Source organism: Rousettus aegyptiacus, unplaced genomic scaffold (genome assembly GCF_014176215.1).
Source record: "Rousettus aegyptiacus isolate mRouAeg1 unplaced genomic scaffold, mRouAeg1.p scaffold_m13_p_15, whole genome shotgun sequence".
In the NCBI taxonomy this organism is placed as follows: Eukaryota; Metazoa; Chordata; class Mammalia; order Chiroptera; family Pteropodidae; genus Rousettus; species Rousettus aegyptiacus.
In genome coordinates this window covers 42,506,202-42,524,338 of record NW_023416290.1, presented here as the reverse complement: position 1 = coordinate 42,524,338, position 18,137 = coordinate 42,506,202, and the positions used below count along the sequence as shown (strand labels likewise).

The window sequence follows — 18,137 nt, the reverse complement described above, 5'->3', positions numbered from 1 at the left end:
GTATATAAGAGCGTGTTAGAGTACACGCAGGGGTAAATGAATGCACTCTACAGGAAGATGTGGGGACAGTGAGAAAAAGTACAGATGAAAGAAGTTGAAGGAAAGACAAAGAGTTAGCTAATAAATAAGAATTTGGTTATTCAATGAGGTAATAAGATGAACATATTTTTGTACTATAGTGTATATATAATACTAAAACATTTTTGTACGTTGTCATTGATGTGGAAATTATTTGAAAAAATAATTTCTCCATAACCTATTGTTACACAACACGTAGTTGGGTTGTTATAATTCTTTAGCATGCCCAGTCATGTGCAGCTGACTTTCTTGTTCTCTCTTTGTCCAATTTAGATTTTATATAGAGATTCAGCAAGTTTTTCATTACAGGGGCCTAAGGGGAGCCAAAGTGTATACTGATTCCAAAAGGAAATAGTCAATTTACACATTATCCAACTGCCTCATGTTGCAGGGTTTTCTAAATTGTGCTATTTTTTTGTGAAATTAAGTGTGAACTTGAAAAACATCCATTTCTAAAGAAAGTATTCATCAAAGGTGCCATATTTTTGTTGCTAAAAATAGTTTTCATTTATCTACCGTTCAGGCTCAGTATGAACATTGATTTGACAGCATTTTCAATTCTTCTGGTTTGCCTCAGGCCTGTCTAGATAATACAAAACTGTAACAAAAACTATCTCAGTCTCTATTATATTGATGTTTTTAGAAAACTTTAGATTCATATGTACATAAAAGGTTTTACCAATTGAACTAAATCCTGAAAAATAGCCAAATAGCTACAAAGCATTAGTCCTCATAGTACAGACAAAGAAACTGAAACAGAATGTGACTTGACTTTGATCATAGAGCAAGTAATTGGCAATATTCTGACAGAACACAGGATTTCGATGTTAGTATCTGTGTACTAAATCAGATGATTTTCGGAAGAATGAGTTCCTTCTAGTAAATACCCTTTGAGGTAATGGAAATGGAAATGAGTAAGTTTGAGTTTGGAATAGTCATGCAATGAAACCAATAGAATCATTAACCCTGCATTTTAACAATTCTATTGTAATCACTAAAAAATGTTATAAAATTAACCTAACCTTGAATTCATATTATTTGGCTAATAAAATATATATTAGATCCTTTATTCTATCTGGGTAAACATGAATAGACTAGATTTCAAATATGGTAAAGTCTAATTGTATGTAATCTAATAATATACTGAGTATATTAAATTAAAGACATCAACTTTTCTACAAACATATGGCAGAGGTGTGTGTGTGTGTATACTAATTGCATTTACTAAATCTGTATAGAGCCAACAGAATTTTAAAACTTCTAATTCTAACTAATATCAATTTATTGGTGAATTCTAAATAATATAGGCATCTATATTGGTTGGGAAAATCTTTTGTTTGTAAGTAACAAAAACTATTTTGAGCTAGCGTTAGCCCAAAGGCATTACAAGCCATGCTGCAGGTATGTCTGAGACCACAAGAGAAAAAAGTTCAGGTGAGATTCTTCAACCCTAGGATTTAGAAACTAGACAACAGGACTCAGTCTTAGTACTGCTCTATGTTTATCTACTTCGTTCTCCCTCTCTGCAGATTGGCCATATGGTCAAGGGTGCCTCGTTTCTATTTGTATCTAAGCCACATACAGAAATTGATTAATTCCCTCAATCTCCATTCCAAATTTCTAGAGAGAGAATCAGAATGTTCCAACTTTGTATTCATCCAGATTTTATTAGGTAGCCAATAGTGAGTTAAGTGAAAAGAGGTATAGGAACCCCACTTCTGAGAAGGACAAGAGAAAGGAGGAAGTTACGAATTGCAAACAAATCATGTTCTTAATTATTGTCTTTAATGTGTTTATTTATTCACTCTCCTTTTCTATATAGATTTAGGTAATAGATTTTTGGACATGGATATAATTATTAACATATAAGAATATACAACCTCTTGCTAGAGATGATGAAAATTCTAGTGTTGAAAAAAATACTCAACATAATTTCTGTTTTTATCCAAAATATTGAAAACTAGAACAATTTTTGCTAGAAATAGGTTGCTAGTGAAGGGAGTAGCTGTCAAAATGATTGATACATCATCTAGATTAATTATGGCGTAAATGCCAAACATATATTTCATTAATGGCTATATCACTCTTGAAATTGAACTCTGGGCATTAGAAGATACATTATGCAGATTTAGGGCTTGTTACACAAAACTATTATAGACATGAAATATTTTAAAGCTGACTCTTAGATGTTCAACCCCAAGATATTTAACATGAAAATATTTAACCCTACCGAAATAACCATGGTGTTTATGTGTGATTTCCAGTTTTATAATTAAAATTAACACATAAGTACATTTAATGAGGCCAACATATTACCTTTTAATGATGAATATGATGACATGAATTTTGAAACAAAAAAATGTAAAATTCAATTTTTTAAATTAAAATATTTTTTAAAATATAAATTCACAAAATACCTTAAAGTTCAACTTTTCTTAAACCAGGACACTCAGGGTCAAAACATACACTCAGTGAAAACCCTTTTCATCCTAAGTACATATGTTATCCCTTTATTTTTATGATCCTGCCTATCTACTTCAATTTTATTAACCTTAATTTATCCATGACTTTTATTAGAAGCTACCTCAATTTTGGGTGTTAAAATGTGTGATATAAACATAATAAAATACAAATATAAGATAATTGTTTAAATATATTACATGTTAAATTTTGAAGGCTTAATTATAAATACATTTCGAACATTGTTAAGCACTCACTGTGTTGCATACTCTAGTTAAACAAAATGTGTTGTTAGAAATCAGACACAAATAAATACAGTGATGAAAATTTTAGCAAAGTAAGAGTCACTTATTATGAAATATCATAAAAATGTTATATAGGTCTTATTTAGAAAGTGCCAAATTTGTGCAAAATTTCAATTAACCTTCTAATTAGCTATTTAAACTTTATGACTTAAGAACTGAGATATAACATTTAAAAGAGGGAATAAAAAGTTAAGAACATTGTCATATTTACTAATAAAACAAGTCTTAAAATCTGCACGCACAGTGCTAATTTGGGCCAATCTCAAGTAATTTTTATATTAACATTGGCACAATTAAAACAATACAGATGATTTTTAAATATAAAAATAATTTTCACTATTAATGTTCACATTGTATATAATTGCTTATATAAACAGTACTTTTCATTAGTAAATATTCATGGAAAATTTACATAAATTATTTTTTCAAGAATTTTTGGAATTAGATAATGGAAATTCAAATGCTATTACTTATTTTTCCCTAAAATAATCAAATTATATTATGTATGTTAAAAGTTATTTATCATGGCAAGTCAGAAAAGGGTGAAGAATTATGTAAAATGGACTGTTAATTGGATTTATCACTGAAAAAATTGTTAATACACCAGTATTTGGATAATATTTTGGTGATTGGTTTTACTACAACAAATTCTGGAAAAAAATAATCAATTACTAAATTTGTAAAACTCTAGCTATATTATATATTTGGTGTTAAGTATTTGTGAATTTGACAAATGTCATTGAATGTGTTGGTTATATATAGGAAATTTTTAAATAGACTGTAGTTCTATAGTATCCAGTTAATATCTAAAGCCATACTCATGGTGACTTCAGAAAAGTTCACAGGAATGAAAAAATAAAGTCTTAAATGTAAAAAAAAAAAAAAGTATGTTTTCTAACATGCTTCTCTTACTAATATAAAGGTTTGATGAAAGAACCCAAATGCACTCTTCAAAGAACAAATAATAAATGGTTATTATAGAAGGTATATCACTGCTCTTTGAAAACCGATATACATATTAACTATTTTTAAGTGATCAAATAATTTTGTGATAAATTATTAGAACTCATTCTCTCAGTTAATCCAATATTTTCAAGACATTTTTCTAAGCTCTTGGTTCACAGGGTTGAGTAACATACAGTTTCTGGCCTAGAGAAGCTGACATTTTCATATGTGGGTTAGATGGAATAGATGATTTCCTAGCATATGTGATAACATTGATATCATTGAAAGGTGCTAAGGATGCACATAGAAGGGACAGTTTTCCTAATCCATTGCTGCTGGGAAAGCTTTCTAGAAATGCTGTGTGTGCTAAATCTTTGAGGGTGAGACTAAGAAAATAAAGTTGGGAAAGGCATTTCATGTAGGAAGAATAAAATTAAATTACACATGCATTCAGGAAACTGCAAAAATTCAATAGTATATGGGCTCAATTTGACTAAAACTAAGTGGTTAATTATGATGATGCTAAAGATATGGTCAATGGTCAGATTATAGAGACTTTTATCTGCCAAGTTAACAAAAAGTAACTTAATCCTTTGGGTGATAAGCCAATAAAGATTTTAAGAAGGATAATGATAGGTGAAACTTCCATGTTAAATAGGTCACTCTGACTTTAGTGTAGAAAATACATTTGATGGGGTCAACATTGGAGAAATGGAGGAAAGTTAGATAATTATTGTAAGTGTCTGTACCAGTAGTTCTCAAAGTGTGGTCCCTAACCATCAGCAGCAGTACTACCTGGGACTTGTTGGACTTGCAGGTTCTTAGGCCTCCCCTAGATCTACCCTGTCAAAAGCTCTAGATGGGGGACTCAGCTATCTGTGTTTTGATAAGTCCTGGTATTTTTGTTTTATCCCTTTAAGTTTGAGAAACAAAGCTTGTAAAAAAAGATGTTGAAGTCTAAAACAGCATATATAAGTAGGGAGAGAAAGAGGAGACAATTTGAGAAAGATGTAGGAGGTAAATTGTCAGTATTTCAGGATAGATGAAATGAAGGAAGATTTCAGGGTAGGTGAAATGAGGGATGAAAGTTGGCACCATTAACTGAGATCTAGCCCAAAACAGGATTGTTGGATTGATAGAAGTGATGGGTTTTGTAAAACTGTCTGAAGAATAGAATTGCTCAATCTACATGATCAGTCACATAATCTAGGCCATATGAGAAAGTCAAAATCTGCAGCACAGTATTGCACAACCTCAGGGAGCATGTGAATGGCATGCTCTGAGCGCAATTTGGACGCTGAGCACAATTTGGAACATTGTATTCCAATGCTCTGTGGAATTGAACAATACGGTAGCCCTAGACAAAATGGGGCATCCCTAAGGGGGAAAGAGATCTCCTAGGGGCTAAAGCGAAGGTGTTAATCTCCTAGAGGTTAGAATGAAGGAAGACACAATGTGAGATAACTTGGATAAAGGTTATTATGAGAGAATGACCATTGGAATTGAATGTTTCTGGTGTAGCATAGTTCTGGGTGATGATGAGAATATGAGAAATCATCAATTTAGCTAGTCTCAAAGTCCAGTTGGAATCTTGTATTAAATTATGTCACATTAGTCTTAGCCTCATGTTGCTTTAGCAAATGGGAGTAGGAACTAAGGGGAAACCAGAAAACGGGATCTCTGTGATATGCCCTAGGTCAACAATTGAGCATTCGCAGACTTCAATTGTTGGGGAAGGCTGAGGTGACATGCCCAAAATATTTCTTATCTTATGCTCCACCTCTAATTATTTAATAATTAATAATTTAATAATGGTCTTTTCTTGTCATATATTTTGAGTAAACAGCTTTCTTCCCCAGTCCATTCAAATCTAAAGTGGCAGTGCCAGCCTCATAATTAGAATTATTGTTCATCATTTTTTGTTGTTGTTGCTGTTGAATAGTAACTATGGCAAAAAGTTTGGCAACTATATATACATTGCGAAATCAAACATTCGATGATGATATATACACAAAGAGATCTAAGTGTTTTTCTTCAGTCTTGATTTTTTTCCCTCCAATTTTATTTTAAGTCATATTTTAATTTCTTTTTCTTCTAAGTTCTACCATACATAGTTTTCTTTGAAAGCATTTTCTCATCCAGTTTTTTCTGTCTGTTACTGTATTTGAAGTTGCGTGAGGACATTTGTTTTTTCTCTGTGATTCGCTACAGGTAGGAAGTGTTGTGCAATTTCATTGCAAAAAAGGACACCTTCTCCAGGGGTCTACAACACGCACTTGCCTTCCTGACCTCACATGGAGTGGAATTCAGCCTGAGTGCATACGTAAGTATTATGACTAAGAAATTATACTTATCATGGGTAAGAATTTACATGCATTTTTCTTATAATTGTGAAAATAAATTTATGTCCATACAATAGATGTATCACATAGGTATTTTAGATTATTATAAAACATAATTCTTGTATATAATTGTATTGCTATATCATAGCCCTATGCCCATTAGGAAGCATTCTTTCTAAAGAATTCCGAGGGAATGATGCATAAATTTTGTTATTTTTGAAAAGCTCTTGTAAGTGTGGTCAGTTTGGTCTTCTGGTAATCTTTTTTAGATTCATAGATCTACACTATGAATCTGAAATACTCTGAGATATAAGAACTTCCAACACAGTGTGGTTCTTAATCTTATCACTTGTGCAACAATCCGAGAATCCATAGAAAGCTAGAAACATCCATGAAAAGAACTCTACATGAACACGTTGACCAAAATATTGAATACTACTTCAGGATTTCCTGGAGCTTGTAAATGTTCTGTGACCCTAAATTGAGAACACTTGCTATTAAAGATCAAATTAGAACAAAGCCCAAGGTCACTAAACAGTCTTTTCTGAATTATAGTTAGAAATAAATTTTAGCTGGTGAGTTACTAATCTCTTTTTTCCCTCTCACTTCCTTTTATTTTATTTTATTTTTTTAATTTCCCTCATCTTTTACAATTCTGATCCTCTTGGGGGAAAAAATAAAGAGTAAGTGGGAGTAGGATGGTATATAGTTTTCAGGATTTGCCAAAGTTCAGATAAGTCCTGTGAATTTATTCTAGCTCTGTTCAGAAGCACCCACATAATCATGGGAGCCCCCATGGACCTGCAGCTTACTGAAAAGCATTAGACTACTCACTGAGTCATGTCACATGCCCACTTTGTTTATATTTTAATATGGCTAAATTCCTTAAAAGGGACTTCCTCCCAGTGTGTACTTTAGAATTGCTGTGTGGGATGTAACTAGGTATTCCACAGTAAACCAAGATTTTTTGATGACCTACATTTGGGATATGATGATTTAAATGAAGTTAAACAGCTTCTGTTACTGCAAAGCATATCAGAATTTTAAAATATGCATGATGTGGGGGTTAAGAATGTAGCAAAGACAGACTATTTGTGTTTATCCTTAGCAATATTTCCCCCTAGAGGATTAAATTTCATTAACTGAATTATGTTAACTATAAACCATGTGATACAATATTTATTACATAAATAGTATTAAAAAATGTTAGCTCTTTATAGCTTTGTAAATCATCATTGAGAAAGAAATGATATTTTTTTCCCCAAATTTGTCTACAAAACACTTTTTTCAGAGATCACCTGTAAGATCATCACCCATGAACAAATGATCAGAAATGTTGTCTTGTTTAGGGGGAAATTTTTGTAGCCTCTATTCTGATTAGAAAGCAATGGTCTTTAGAAGATACAAAACAGGTCAACTAGGCAGAGGGCAGGGCCAAGTAGGGCCATAAGTGTAGAGATGGTGGAATCAAGATAGAGAATTAGGAATCGGAGGAAAATGGAAAAAGGAGGCAAAAAGTTAAATGAATGAAAAAATTCTGCCACATAAACCCAAAATGTGGCCAGAAAATTCTACATGTAAAAAAATTATTAGATTGTACTTCTTGCACTAGGAAGTATTAATATCAAATGAACAGTGGTTGGATTTAACTTTAGAAAACATGTTTTTCTAATTTAAATATAATAAATAAAAGGTCATATTTCCTAAACTGGTATAGGAAATTTGAATTTGACAAACTTTGAAAAAAGTCCTCTTAGTGGAGGACTTTTTAGGTCCTTCAAAATGCTGATATATATCGTGATGTCTAACAAGGTGATATAGTATACATTTATGAGTTTAATTATCCACAGTCTTTTTCTCTGCTCACTTTACCTGTTAACATAATATTCTACAGATGATTGTTTAGAAAATGCTAGTCTGTAAAATCAAAATGTATATTTACATTTACTCTTTTGCCTTGATTCATTAGAATAACTATTTCAATATTAACAAACATCTCAAAATATATCGTGACTCTAGTCTCAAATATTTTTAATATGTCTACAAAAAATGAACATTTTTCTCTTTCCTTAATATAGCCCACAGCTGCAAACAGCCAGAAACTCCTGCTCATGCAAATGTAGTAGGAATGGACCTTCCATCCCATGGCTATACACTGATTTATACCTGCCAGCCTGGCTTCTTCTTAGCAGGTGGAACAGAACATAGGGTGTGTAGATCTGATAACACCTGGACTGGAAAAGTTCCTGTTTGTGAAGGTAAGTTTTTTTCTATAAAAGCTTTTAAAAGTAGATGGCGTACTATTTTGACTTTTCTCAGATGCAAGAGACAAAAAAAAAAAAAAAAAAATCCATTCAACTTAGCTTAGGAACAAGGGAAATTTGCTGGACAACCCCAAGGATAAGACTGATGTAGATACTTCTGGACCCAGAGGCACAAAAATATTAATCAGGTCTTTATAGTTTTTTTATTTTTTAAATTTTTTTAGGCAGAGCAACCCTTGGTTGACCTCACAGATTACAAAGACTTTGTCAGTTTACAATCCCTTATTTTTTAATTTTTTTATACCTATAGCACCTGGTCTTCCTAGGTGGTCTCTCACCCAAGTACTAACCAGGCCTGACCCTGCTTAGCTTCCAAGATCAGACAGGATCAGGCTTGTTCAGGGTAGCATGGTATAGACTATAGTTTCTTTTCCATGATCTGTTTTTCCTTTTTGCCTTTGTTATTCTAGTTTTCTATTCATGGTAGGTGTATTAATTTTCTATGGCTAACCATAACAAAGTACTATCACTTGTGTGGCTTAAAATAACAGAAATTTATTCTCTCACAGTTCTGGAAGCCAGAAGTCCAAAATCAAGGTGTTAGCAGGACCATGTGTTCTCTGAAGGCTCTAGGGAAGAAGCATAAATTACTTATTCCTAGTATTTGATGGCTTTTGGCTATTTTTGGCATTCTTTGGCTCATAGCATCACTTCAATTTCTATTTCCATCTTCATATGGGCTTCTTTTCTACGTATCTCTGTATGTCCTCTCTGCTTATAAAGACACCAGTCATTAGAGTTTGGAATTATTTCAGGATTATTTCACCCCAAGAGCCCCAACTAATTATATCTTCAAAGACCTGATTTCTAAATAAGGTCATATTCTGAGGTTCCTAGTGAACATACATTTTGGGGTATGCTATTCAACCCACTATAGTAGGGAAAATTGATGCCAATATTCCTGGGCTCATACCCTTTTGGCAGAGTAACCCTGGTAGAAAAAGTCTTTTTCCAAAGCTTGACTTTGGAAAAACACCGTTCAGGAGTCTGATTGTCAGTTTGAACAGTCTGTTTCCAAATCCATTGCTCAGCTAGATGATATGGTGTGCTGACCAGTTCTAAGTGAAGTGTTCATTCCTGCTGCTGCTTGATCAGAACAGTCCCTGTCTGGAAAAGGAATTTACCGGAGGAAATAGGGATGTGTTTCCAGAAGAAGGAGTAAAAGAAGTTTTTGTAGAATTCTTGATAAGGTCATCGATAAACTTCTTTTCTTTTTATTTTTTCACTTTTTTTAGGCCTTCTAATTCTTGATCTCTTGCATCATTCACAAATGTTAATGACTTTATCCTTTTTGAAATGTTTTTACTCTCTTCTCTTAGAACATTACTCATTTTTTAAATTTAAAAAGTGTTCATGATAGAAATTCCTGTAATGTGAGATTTTATTCTTTTAGATGTGTACTTATTATTGTCTTTCTCCACTCTCCTGTCCTTTCATCTGCCCTTCCCTAGCTAGAATATAATCTCAATAAAAACATAAACTTTGTAAAGTGTTTATAACTGTAATTTTAACACTGGTATTGGTGCCTTGTGTGTAAAAAGTGTTCATTGAATATTTGAGTAAATAAATGTTGTTCTCTCATAATTTGGCTATCAAATCTCCGTTCCCTTTATACATTTATTCTTTTCTACCCATGGTTTTCTAAACACTTGGTTCTTAGCCATCTCTTCCTTTTATTCAATAGTCTCTCCCTAGGTAAGCTCATTCAAGCCAATGGCTTCAACTGTCTTCTCTATGGAGACTGTTTACAAATTAATATTTCTATCTCATTTATTTTCTCTTAACTCCAGACTTGCATGTTCTGTTGTTTACTAGATATCTCTTCTTGAATTTATCAAAGACTTTTCAATACTCAATATATGCAAATCTGAACTCATAAATTTCCCCTCACCATCGTCTTTTTTGTGTGGGTTCCCTGTCTCAGTGGTATCATCATCATATAGTACATAGAAATCTAGTAGTCATCTTTGACATCTTCCCATCCTTTTAAATCCACCAGGATTTCAATCGCTTCTTTATCTATCCACTTTTCTGTTTTATTATCACTACTACAGAGGTCTAACCCAGCATTATATCTATTGGGACTACTGCAGCAGCCTCTTAACTTCTCTGCCTATATCAGTACCTGCTCCTTTTTCAGCCAGTGATGTTTACCCCAATCACTTCCCCTTCAAACCTTTTAAAGACATGACATTGTCTTTAAAAACGTAGGATAAAAGTCTTTTCTTGCCTGGTTCACAGCACTGCCTATCATAATTGCTACAACTTTCCAGGCACTTCTAGCTCCTATGATTTCCTTGGTTTTGAGCTACCTTTGGTTTGGTTTAAAATGTTAGTTTTAAGTTCTCACTGTTGATTCTACCCAATTTCTTGCAACACCATGAACTGTCTTAATAAAATTGTATATCTTAAGCTTGAACCATATGATCTCTGCCTTTTCGCAGCAGGTACATATCCTCACCCCTCAGCTCTTACATTGGAATCGATTGTTTCTATGTTAGTTTATGTCTCTAAAATAAGAAACTTTATCCCAAAATGGTATGGTAGCACTAATCTTCCCTTTTTACCACTAGGCTACAGTGGGAGTAGTTGCTGAAGTTGTTAGCTGTACTATAGGATTGTTGACTGGAGACTGAGATGCTATGGGGAACAGGATACTTTTTAGAACTATATGCTATGTCAGAGAATAAAATTGATAGTGCATCACATTGTGTGTGTTGTTAATTAAATTAACTTTTTATAAACATTTTCATTTCTTTCATAGCTGGTTCCAAAATATTGGTGAAAGATCCTAGACCTGCGCTAGGAACACCCAGCCCAAAGCTAAGTGGTTAGTAATTTCAGTTGTTTTTCTAGAAGTCATGCTTTCTAAAAGTGATATACTATTTTCTCAACAAAATGACTATTTAGAAAAATTACTTTAATATGCAAAAACTATGCATTTGAATATTTGGAATTTGATTATTTATGTTATAACTGCTGAATTTTAAGCAATGTAATACTGAGGGATATTAATATTCCAAAAATGTTATTTATAGTTCTTTCTGTAAAATTCCCTTTTAAGAGTATCTTCAAATGACTAATGATAGAATGTTTAATTTAAAATATTAAAATAAAAATGAGATGTTATATAAAAGTTTTAAATATAGATATTTATTTTTTACAAAGGAACCAAATACACTTGGTACGAGAATGAAAGTTTAGGAATTTATGGGACTTGTCCAATATATTTTAAATAATTTTATTTAAAAAGCAAATTTTAAAACCTAGTATAGTCATTAAAAACATGAGCTTTAAAGTCCTAGAATCTTGATGTAATTCCCATGTTGTACACTTCCTACCTTGTGACCTTGGAAAGTGATTTAATATATCTTAGCCTATGTTTCTTTATCTGTACAAAAGAAGCAATGATTAGGTTATTATAAATGAACATCATGAAAATAAAGTGCACACTGCTTAATAAATAAAAGGGCTCAGTATATGACAGCTACTTTTTGAGTATTAGTCAGTACTAATAACTAATGATAAAATTAAAGACTTAATGTCTAACAGCCTAGAGACAGATTGGCCCAGCTCTATTGAGCCAGGATCAGTGATAGGTTCTAATTTTGGCTGGGTTCAGAAGTTCTCAGTGTACATGCTACAAAACTGGAGTACCCACATAACTCTGAGATACTGATTTATTTAGCACTCAGCAAAGAACAGACTGAATGTCACGAAGGCAGTCAAAGAATATGTCAACATAAGAGAGGAAGGTTAGCAAAGGAGTCAGAAATCCATCATGGTCAGTGAATGCACAGAATTTTCCAAGGAAAGTGCTTTATCTGGGGGCAGGTAAGTGCTCTGAATAACAAAAATCAATGTAATAAAAATGAACAAATAAATAAATCCCAAAGATACAACAGAAAAATCTAAACAGAGCCAAAGGTAGTTCTATGGGAAAAAATCAGAGTGAAAAATTTCTGGTATAATTAATCAATAAAGGAACAAAAAATAAATAATATATCAAAAGGAAATGTGAAAATAACTATATAGAGTAGATTAAATAAATTTGAAATATATTAACAGAAAATTATCAAAAACTGTCAACTTAAAAAAATTAAACAAAATGGACACATTAATAGAAAAATGTATTTTACTAGGTCTAACTTATAAAAGAAAACAAGTAATTCCATAACAAACAAAGTAGTGGTTAAAACTATACAAAGAAAAATCAGGTGCATATGGCTCTACTGATGAGTTCTACCAAATTTTAAAGGAGCAGAACAGATCATCTCAGTTTTACAAAAACTCTTACAGTCAATAAAACTTATTCTATGGGTTCAATATAACTCTAATAATTCAGATAAGTACATAAAAAAGGAAAATCATAGGGCCATTTGACTCAAGATTGTAGATGAAAAAATTCTACATAAAATCTTTACAAATCAAATATAGTAAAAATGACACATCATTACTAAATTGGGTTCATGATAAAAAACAAGAATATTTTTATATTAAATAATCTATAAAAGTAATCTATCACATTGAGATTAACATTCAAAAAAATATTATCATTGCAATACTTACACAGAAAGTATTTTATAAGATTTAACATCTATTTATAATTTTTTAGAAACATCTATTTATAATTTAACATCTATTTATAATTTTTTAATAAATTAGAAAGGAAAAAAATCTTTAACCTAGTACTCTAGAACAATGTCATCTTAAATGGCAAAATATTAGCATTTCATTTAAAATCGGGAAAGAGACACAGTGATTAGATTACTCCAAAATGACAAGAATGCAATTTGGCAGTGGTTTAAAGTCAGGAGCATAGTATGCTATTTGGCAAAGCTGTGAAGCAAAGTTTAAATTCACATGTGTCTTTGGAAAGGAAGGATCATGACCATCATCTTCCCCCTTTTCATTGATATCCACATCGATGGTAGTTGGATGACAGAGTTTACAAAGACCTGCCAAACACACAATCACATTTAAATCTCAAAATAGACTTAATAATAGAAAGAAAAGTTATTATTCCTATTATACCTAGGTATATAAATGAATAAATAGTGTCTGCTTCTCTCATGGTACCATGGGTCACATTTCTCAGTTAAGGGGGGGGGGGGAGGAGGTTAGGGGTGTGATGGAATGAGCAGGTAGAGAGGCTCACGGTACTCAGTTCTATGCATTCAATGATGTCATGTTAGTAGCTTAAAATCTGCCTTTATGGGAATATTTACACCATAGAAAGCAGTATTTATTTTTTCTGGAGTCAGCTGTTAAACATTTACTACCACCTCAGAGATTAATCCCGATACAATGTACTTTGCTGCAGCTGCTACCTACTTCTTTCTCCTGACACTGTGGTTCTCTTTCATCTCCTTCAACCACCATTCCTTAATTTCCCTAAGCACCATGGACAAAATCATTAGGTGTAGCAGATATTCACTAAAGGTTCAGGGGTAGCAAAGGGTAATCACAGTATGGGCCAGGGGAAATGAACAATCAGAGAGACGGCATTTATTGAGTGCCTACTATTTGTCAGGCGCTGATGTTAGAACATATTGCTCCCTTGCTCTTCCTCTTCTCTCTACAACGAAGAGCCTGTTACTTCTACACTCCTGATCTTTGTAATACTGGGCAATTTAGTTTGCTACTCCCTCCTCCAAACTTGTTCTACACATACTTTTTTTTTTTTTTTAAGCTAAAAGCTCCTTAAGGTGCTTACCAAATCATGGGCTTTTAACCCATAACACTGTTTCAGATTTTTAATAAGGTTCCCCTACACATACGCTACATAGCCATGTAGTTTGAGGTTTGGGGACGCTGTTTCACTAGAAGGATGGTTTGATAAAGGTCATAGAGTCAGGACTATGTATTTTTTTATATGTTTTATTAGCAACTATGTAGTCGGCTATTAAATCTACGATTTCCCTATTTTACCTGCATAATAATATTATTGGTAGCAACTAACCCTTAGCTAAATTCTTCAAGTTCATTATCTCATTTAATCTTTTTAACATCTTTATGTTAATCCCATGTTAATCATGTGGAAATTCAGGTTTAGAGAATTAAGTAATCTCTGCAAAACCACACAGATTATAAATTATAAATACAAGCAGCCTAACTTCAGTGCCTGCATTTCTAACCCTTCCATTGTGTCGCTTTTAAATTATCATAAAAAATTAATCACGTTAGTCTAAATAGTCAATAAAAACTCAACTGCTGAGAGTATTTGATGTTTACTGTGGTTTTGTTTTATTAGTTTGCTTAGTAGAAATTAGGGACTGCACAATTTGTAACCCCAGTCTATCTAGTCTGAGCAGGAAAATGTGATGTGTGTGATGTGTGTGTATAAACAAGATTGAGTGGCAAATGTCATAATAAAAAGGCTTTTTCCTAAATCCTTGTCATTCACCCACTCATACAAATAGGCATGGCTCCCTTCAATAGCTGCTATCTGGGATGTGCTCTATGATGTATGCAGGGGTTCCCACCCCCGGGCCGTGGACCGGTACCGGTCTGTGGCCTTTTAGGAACTGGGCTGCACAGCAGGAGGTGAGCGGTGGTCAATGAGCAAAGCTTCATCCGTATTTACAACCACTGCCCAGCTCCATCCAGCATCACTGCCTCAGCTCCACCTCAGATCATTAGGCATTAGAGTCTCACAAGAGCACTAGTCCCTGGTGCCAAAAAGTTTGGGGACTGATGACATATAAGATTAATGGAAACTTTTCTCAGCCTCTTCCCAAGATCTGAGTAGACTTTACCATATCTAATTTATATAATTATAAATTTCATAGCAAATTTATATAAATATACTAAGTCTTATCGGGCTGTATCTAACATAAAGAGTGTTTCTTTTTGAGATGAATGTTCTATAACAGAATACTCTTTGATTCTACCACAATCTCTCTCCCATGACAGTTAGGCAATTCTAGTGACTATGCTTTTTATTTCTAAAAATACCTGTAAATCTAAATAGTAAATGTTAGAATAGAATATTATGTGAAAGTTCTGTTTATTTTACAAAACAAAATAAAATACCTGTAAACCTCAAAGGTGTCAATGTGGTAGAGCCTTGCTCTTCCTCAGGAGCATCTATTACTGGAATAACTGAACTACTATGGGGACAAAGGAGTGCCCCTCCTGACAGTCTCCGTGGACTATTCTGGGAGCGGGGTTTAACTCTGTGTTCTTCCTCCTAAGGATCTATTCCCACTGCTAGGAGAAAAGCAGGCCTTTTGGGACATGGATATAGACTGACCTGACTCAGTAAAATCATTCTGTTTTCCTTCTGAGATAAGGATATTATTATAGGAGACCAAATATAAGTAAATTTAATACTTAGCTGGATTCTAAACATGTCTCACGTCTTTACTTGGTGTTCTTCATTTATCTCTTATTGATGACTCATGTAAAATCTAGGTTATTCCAATTTTGGTTTATTCTAAAATAATGGGAATACTTTTATGTGAAAAATTCATTTTATAATACATGTTTCACATTATTGCGTATTTAGCAAATATCACTATTCAGTAAACTGATATTCATTAATCTATTTAAGGCTTGTATTTACAGGACACTTTAAAACTAATGTGAGCTTAATCTATTCACAGTTCCTGATGATGTGTTTGCCCAAAATTATATATGGAAAGGCTCATATAATTTCAAAGGAAGGAAACAACCCATGACCTTGACAGTTACTAGTTTCAACGCTTCCACTGGGAGAGTCAATGCAACACTCAGCAATAGCAACATGGAACTGCTACTTTCAGGTATCACATTAAAGAACAACAGTGTCTTCATGCCTTCATTTCCATCATTTCATCATTTGCATTAGTGATTTTAATACTGTGAAATATTCGTTAATTTTTTTGACATTCATAATTCATTCAGAAACAAGTCTTTCTACTTTTTGTATTGATGCATGAATATTACTACACAGATATAAAACTCCGTGATACTACAGCTCCCTCAAGGATATTTTTAGGTAACTAGTACGAATTAGAACAAAACTTCTAATTTGAATATAACTCTTTCTCCATTCTCATAACACCAAAGAGAGAAGATCAGGGGTTTGAAAGCTGTTTTATGGTCACAAAATTATTTCTTTAAATGAATATGTTTAGGTGGACGCCATAATTTAAGAGAAAAAGTAGAGCTATACTAACTTTAAACAGGCATAAGGGACCCAGAGTACTATCTGCCTGCTTGGCCTTCTCAAGTTTCCATTTCTAGGGTACACTTCTCTCAATAGTTTTGATTACTCTGGTCTTCCTGACATTCAGATGTTTTCTCAAATGTAATATCAACAGTACTCCTGATCACTCCTCTGAAGTAGCCTTGGCATTAAAAACACTGTCAGATACTCTTCATCTTAGTGTTACTTTGATTCATTTTTTTCTGTGCACTTCTTGAAATTTAGTGTAGTATAGAATAGTACACTATTACGTGGTATGACATGACATGACATGACGTTATTTATCTGCATTCCAACAATATAAGTTTTAAGAGGGCAGCTTTTTGCCTCCCTGCTCATTAGTATTTCTCAGAGATTAGAAAAGTAGAACAAAAAAAGTAGAACAAAATAAGCCTTAATGAATAATGCCAAAATAATGAATTTTAATTATTGTTTTTATTTAAAAACATTTCTAAAATATTGCTATTACAAATATGAAATATACATGTATATATTTTTAAACTTCTTGGCTATGACTATATCCTAAATACAGTATTCCCCCTTATCTGCAAATTCACTTTCCATGGTTTCAGTTACCCAAGGTCAATTGCAGTTCAAAAAGATTAAATGGAAAATTCCAGAAGTATAAACTTTATAAGTTTTTAAATTACACGCTGTTCTGCATAGTGTGATGAAATCTCATGCTGTCCTGCTCCATCCCTCTCACCTAGGAAGTGATTTATCCTTTTGTCTAGCATACCCATGCTGTGTGCTACCCACCCTCCGTCACTTAGTAGCCACATCATCAGCGGTAGCCTAACACTATGTCACAATACCTGCATCATTCCCCGTCCTTCATCTTATCACATAGGCATTATATTATCTCATGTCATCACAAGAAGAAAAAGGATGAGTAGAGTGCAATAAGATATTTTGAGAGAGATCATATTCATACAACTTTTGTTACAGTATATTGTTATAATTGTTCATTTTATAGTTATTGTTAATCTCTTACTGTTAAACTTTATCATAAGTATGTATGTATATGAAAAAAACAGCATGTATAGGGTTTGGTACTATACACACTTTCTGGCATCTGCTCGGGTCTTGGAACATTTACCCCATGGAAAGTGGGGACAACTGTAATTACTAATAATGAAATAACTTTTATAAATAAAATAGAAAATATAATTCTATTTATCGATTTTGTAAATTTTAGAACTATCAAACATCGTTTTGTATAAGTGAATGATCCTGCATTAAACCTAGAGTAATAGTATTAGAAGTTAATATGTATTATATTTTTTAAAAATGTATACCGTTACGTAATTTAATTTGCAAGAAACTTCAGATGAATAAGAGAATTCATTTAAATTGTGACTACTTATTTAACTTTGAAACATAGATAATTTTTTCTTTGTTTTCTATAAAAGATTAGCACAACAGAAATGTATATTGTTGACCCTTGAGCAACATGGATTTGAACTGTGCGGGTCCACTTACATGCAGATTT

The 18,137-nt window shown here is 32.9% G+C and overlaps 1 protein-coding gene and 1 pseudogene across 6 annotated transcripts in view; one reads left to right on the top strand and one right to left on the bottom strand.

The window, feature by feature from the left end:
• The window catches only part of CSMD3 (CUB and Sushi multiple domains 3), a 989,790-nt gene that overhangs the window by 959,673 nt on the left and 11,980 nt on the right, over positions 1–18,137 (top strand). For all 6 annotated transcript variants that reach the window (XM_016138158.2, XM_036232977.1, XM_016138161.2 and 3 more), the window contains 4 exons: positions 6,000–6,111; positions 8,209–8,388; positions 11,219–11,284; positions 16,062–16,220. In XM_016138158.2, coding sequence (XP_015993644.1) covers positions 6,000–6,111; positions 8,209–8,388; positions 11,219–11,284; positions 16,062–16,220 — 517 coding nt within the window. The remainder of the gene's footprint in view (positions 1–5,999; positions 6,112–8,208; positions 8,389–11,218; positions 11,285–16,061; positions 16,221–18,137) is intronic.
• LOC118612299 lies at positions 8,696–8,813 on the bottom strand (annotated as a pseudogene).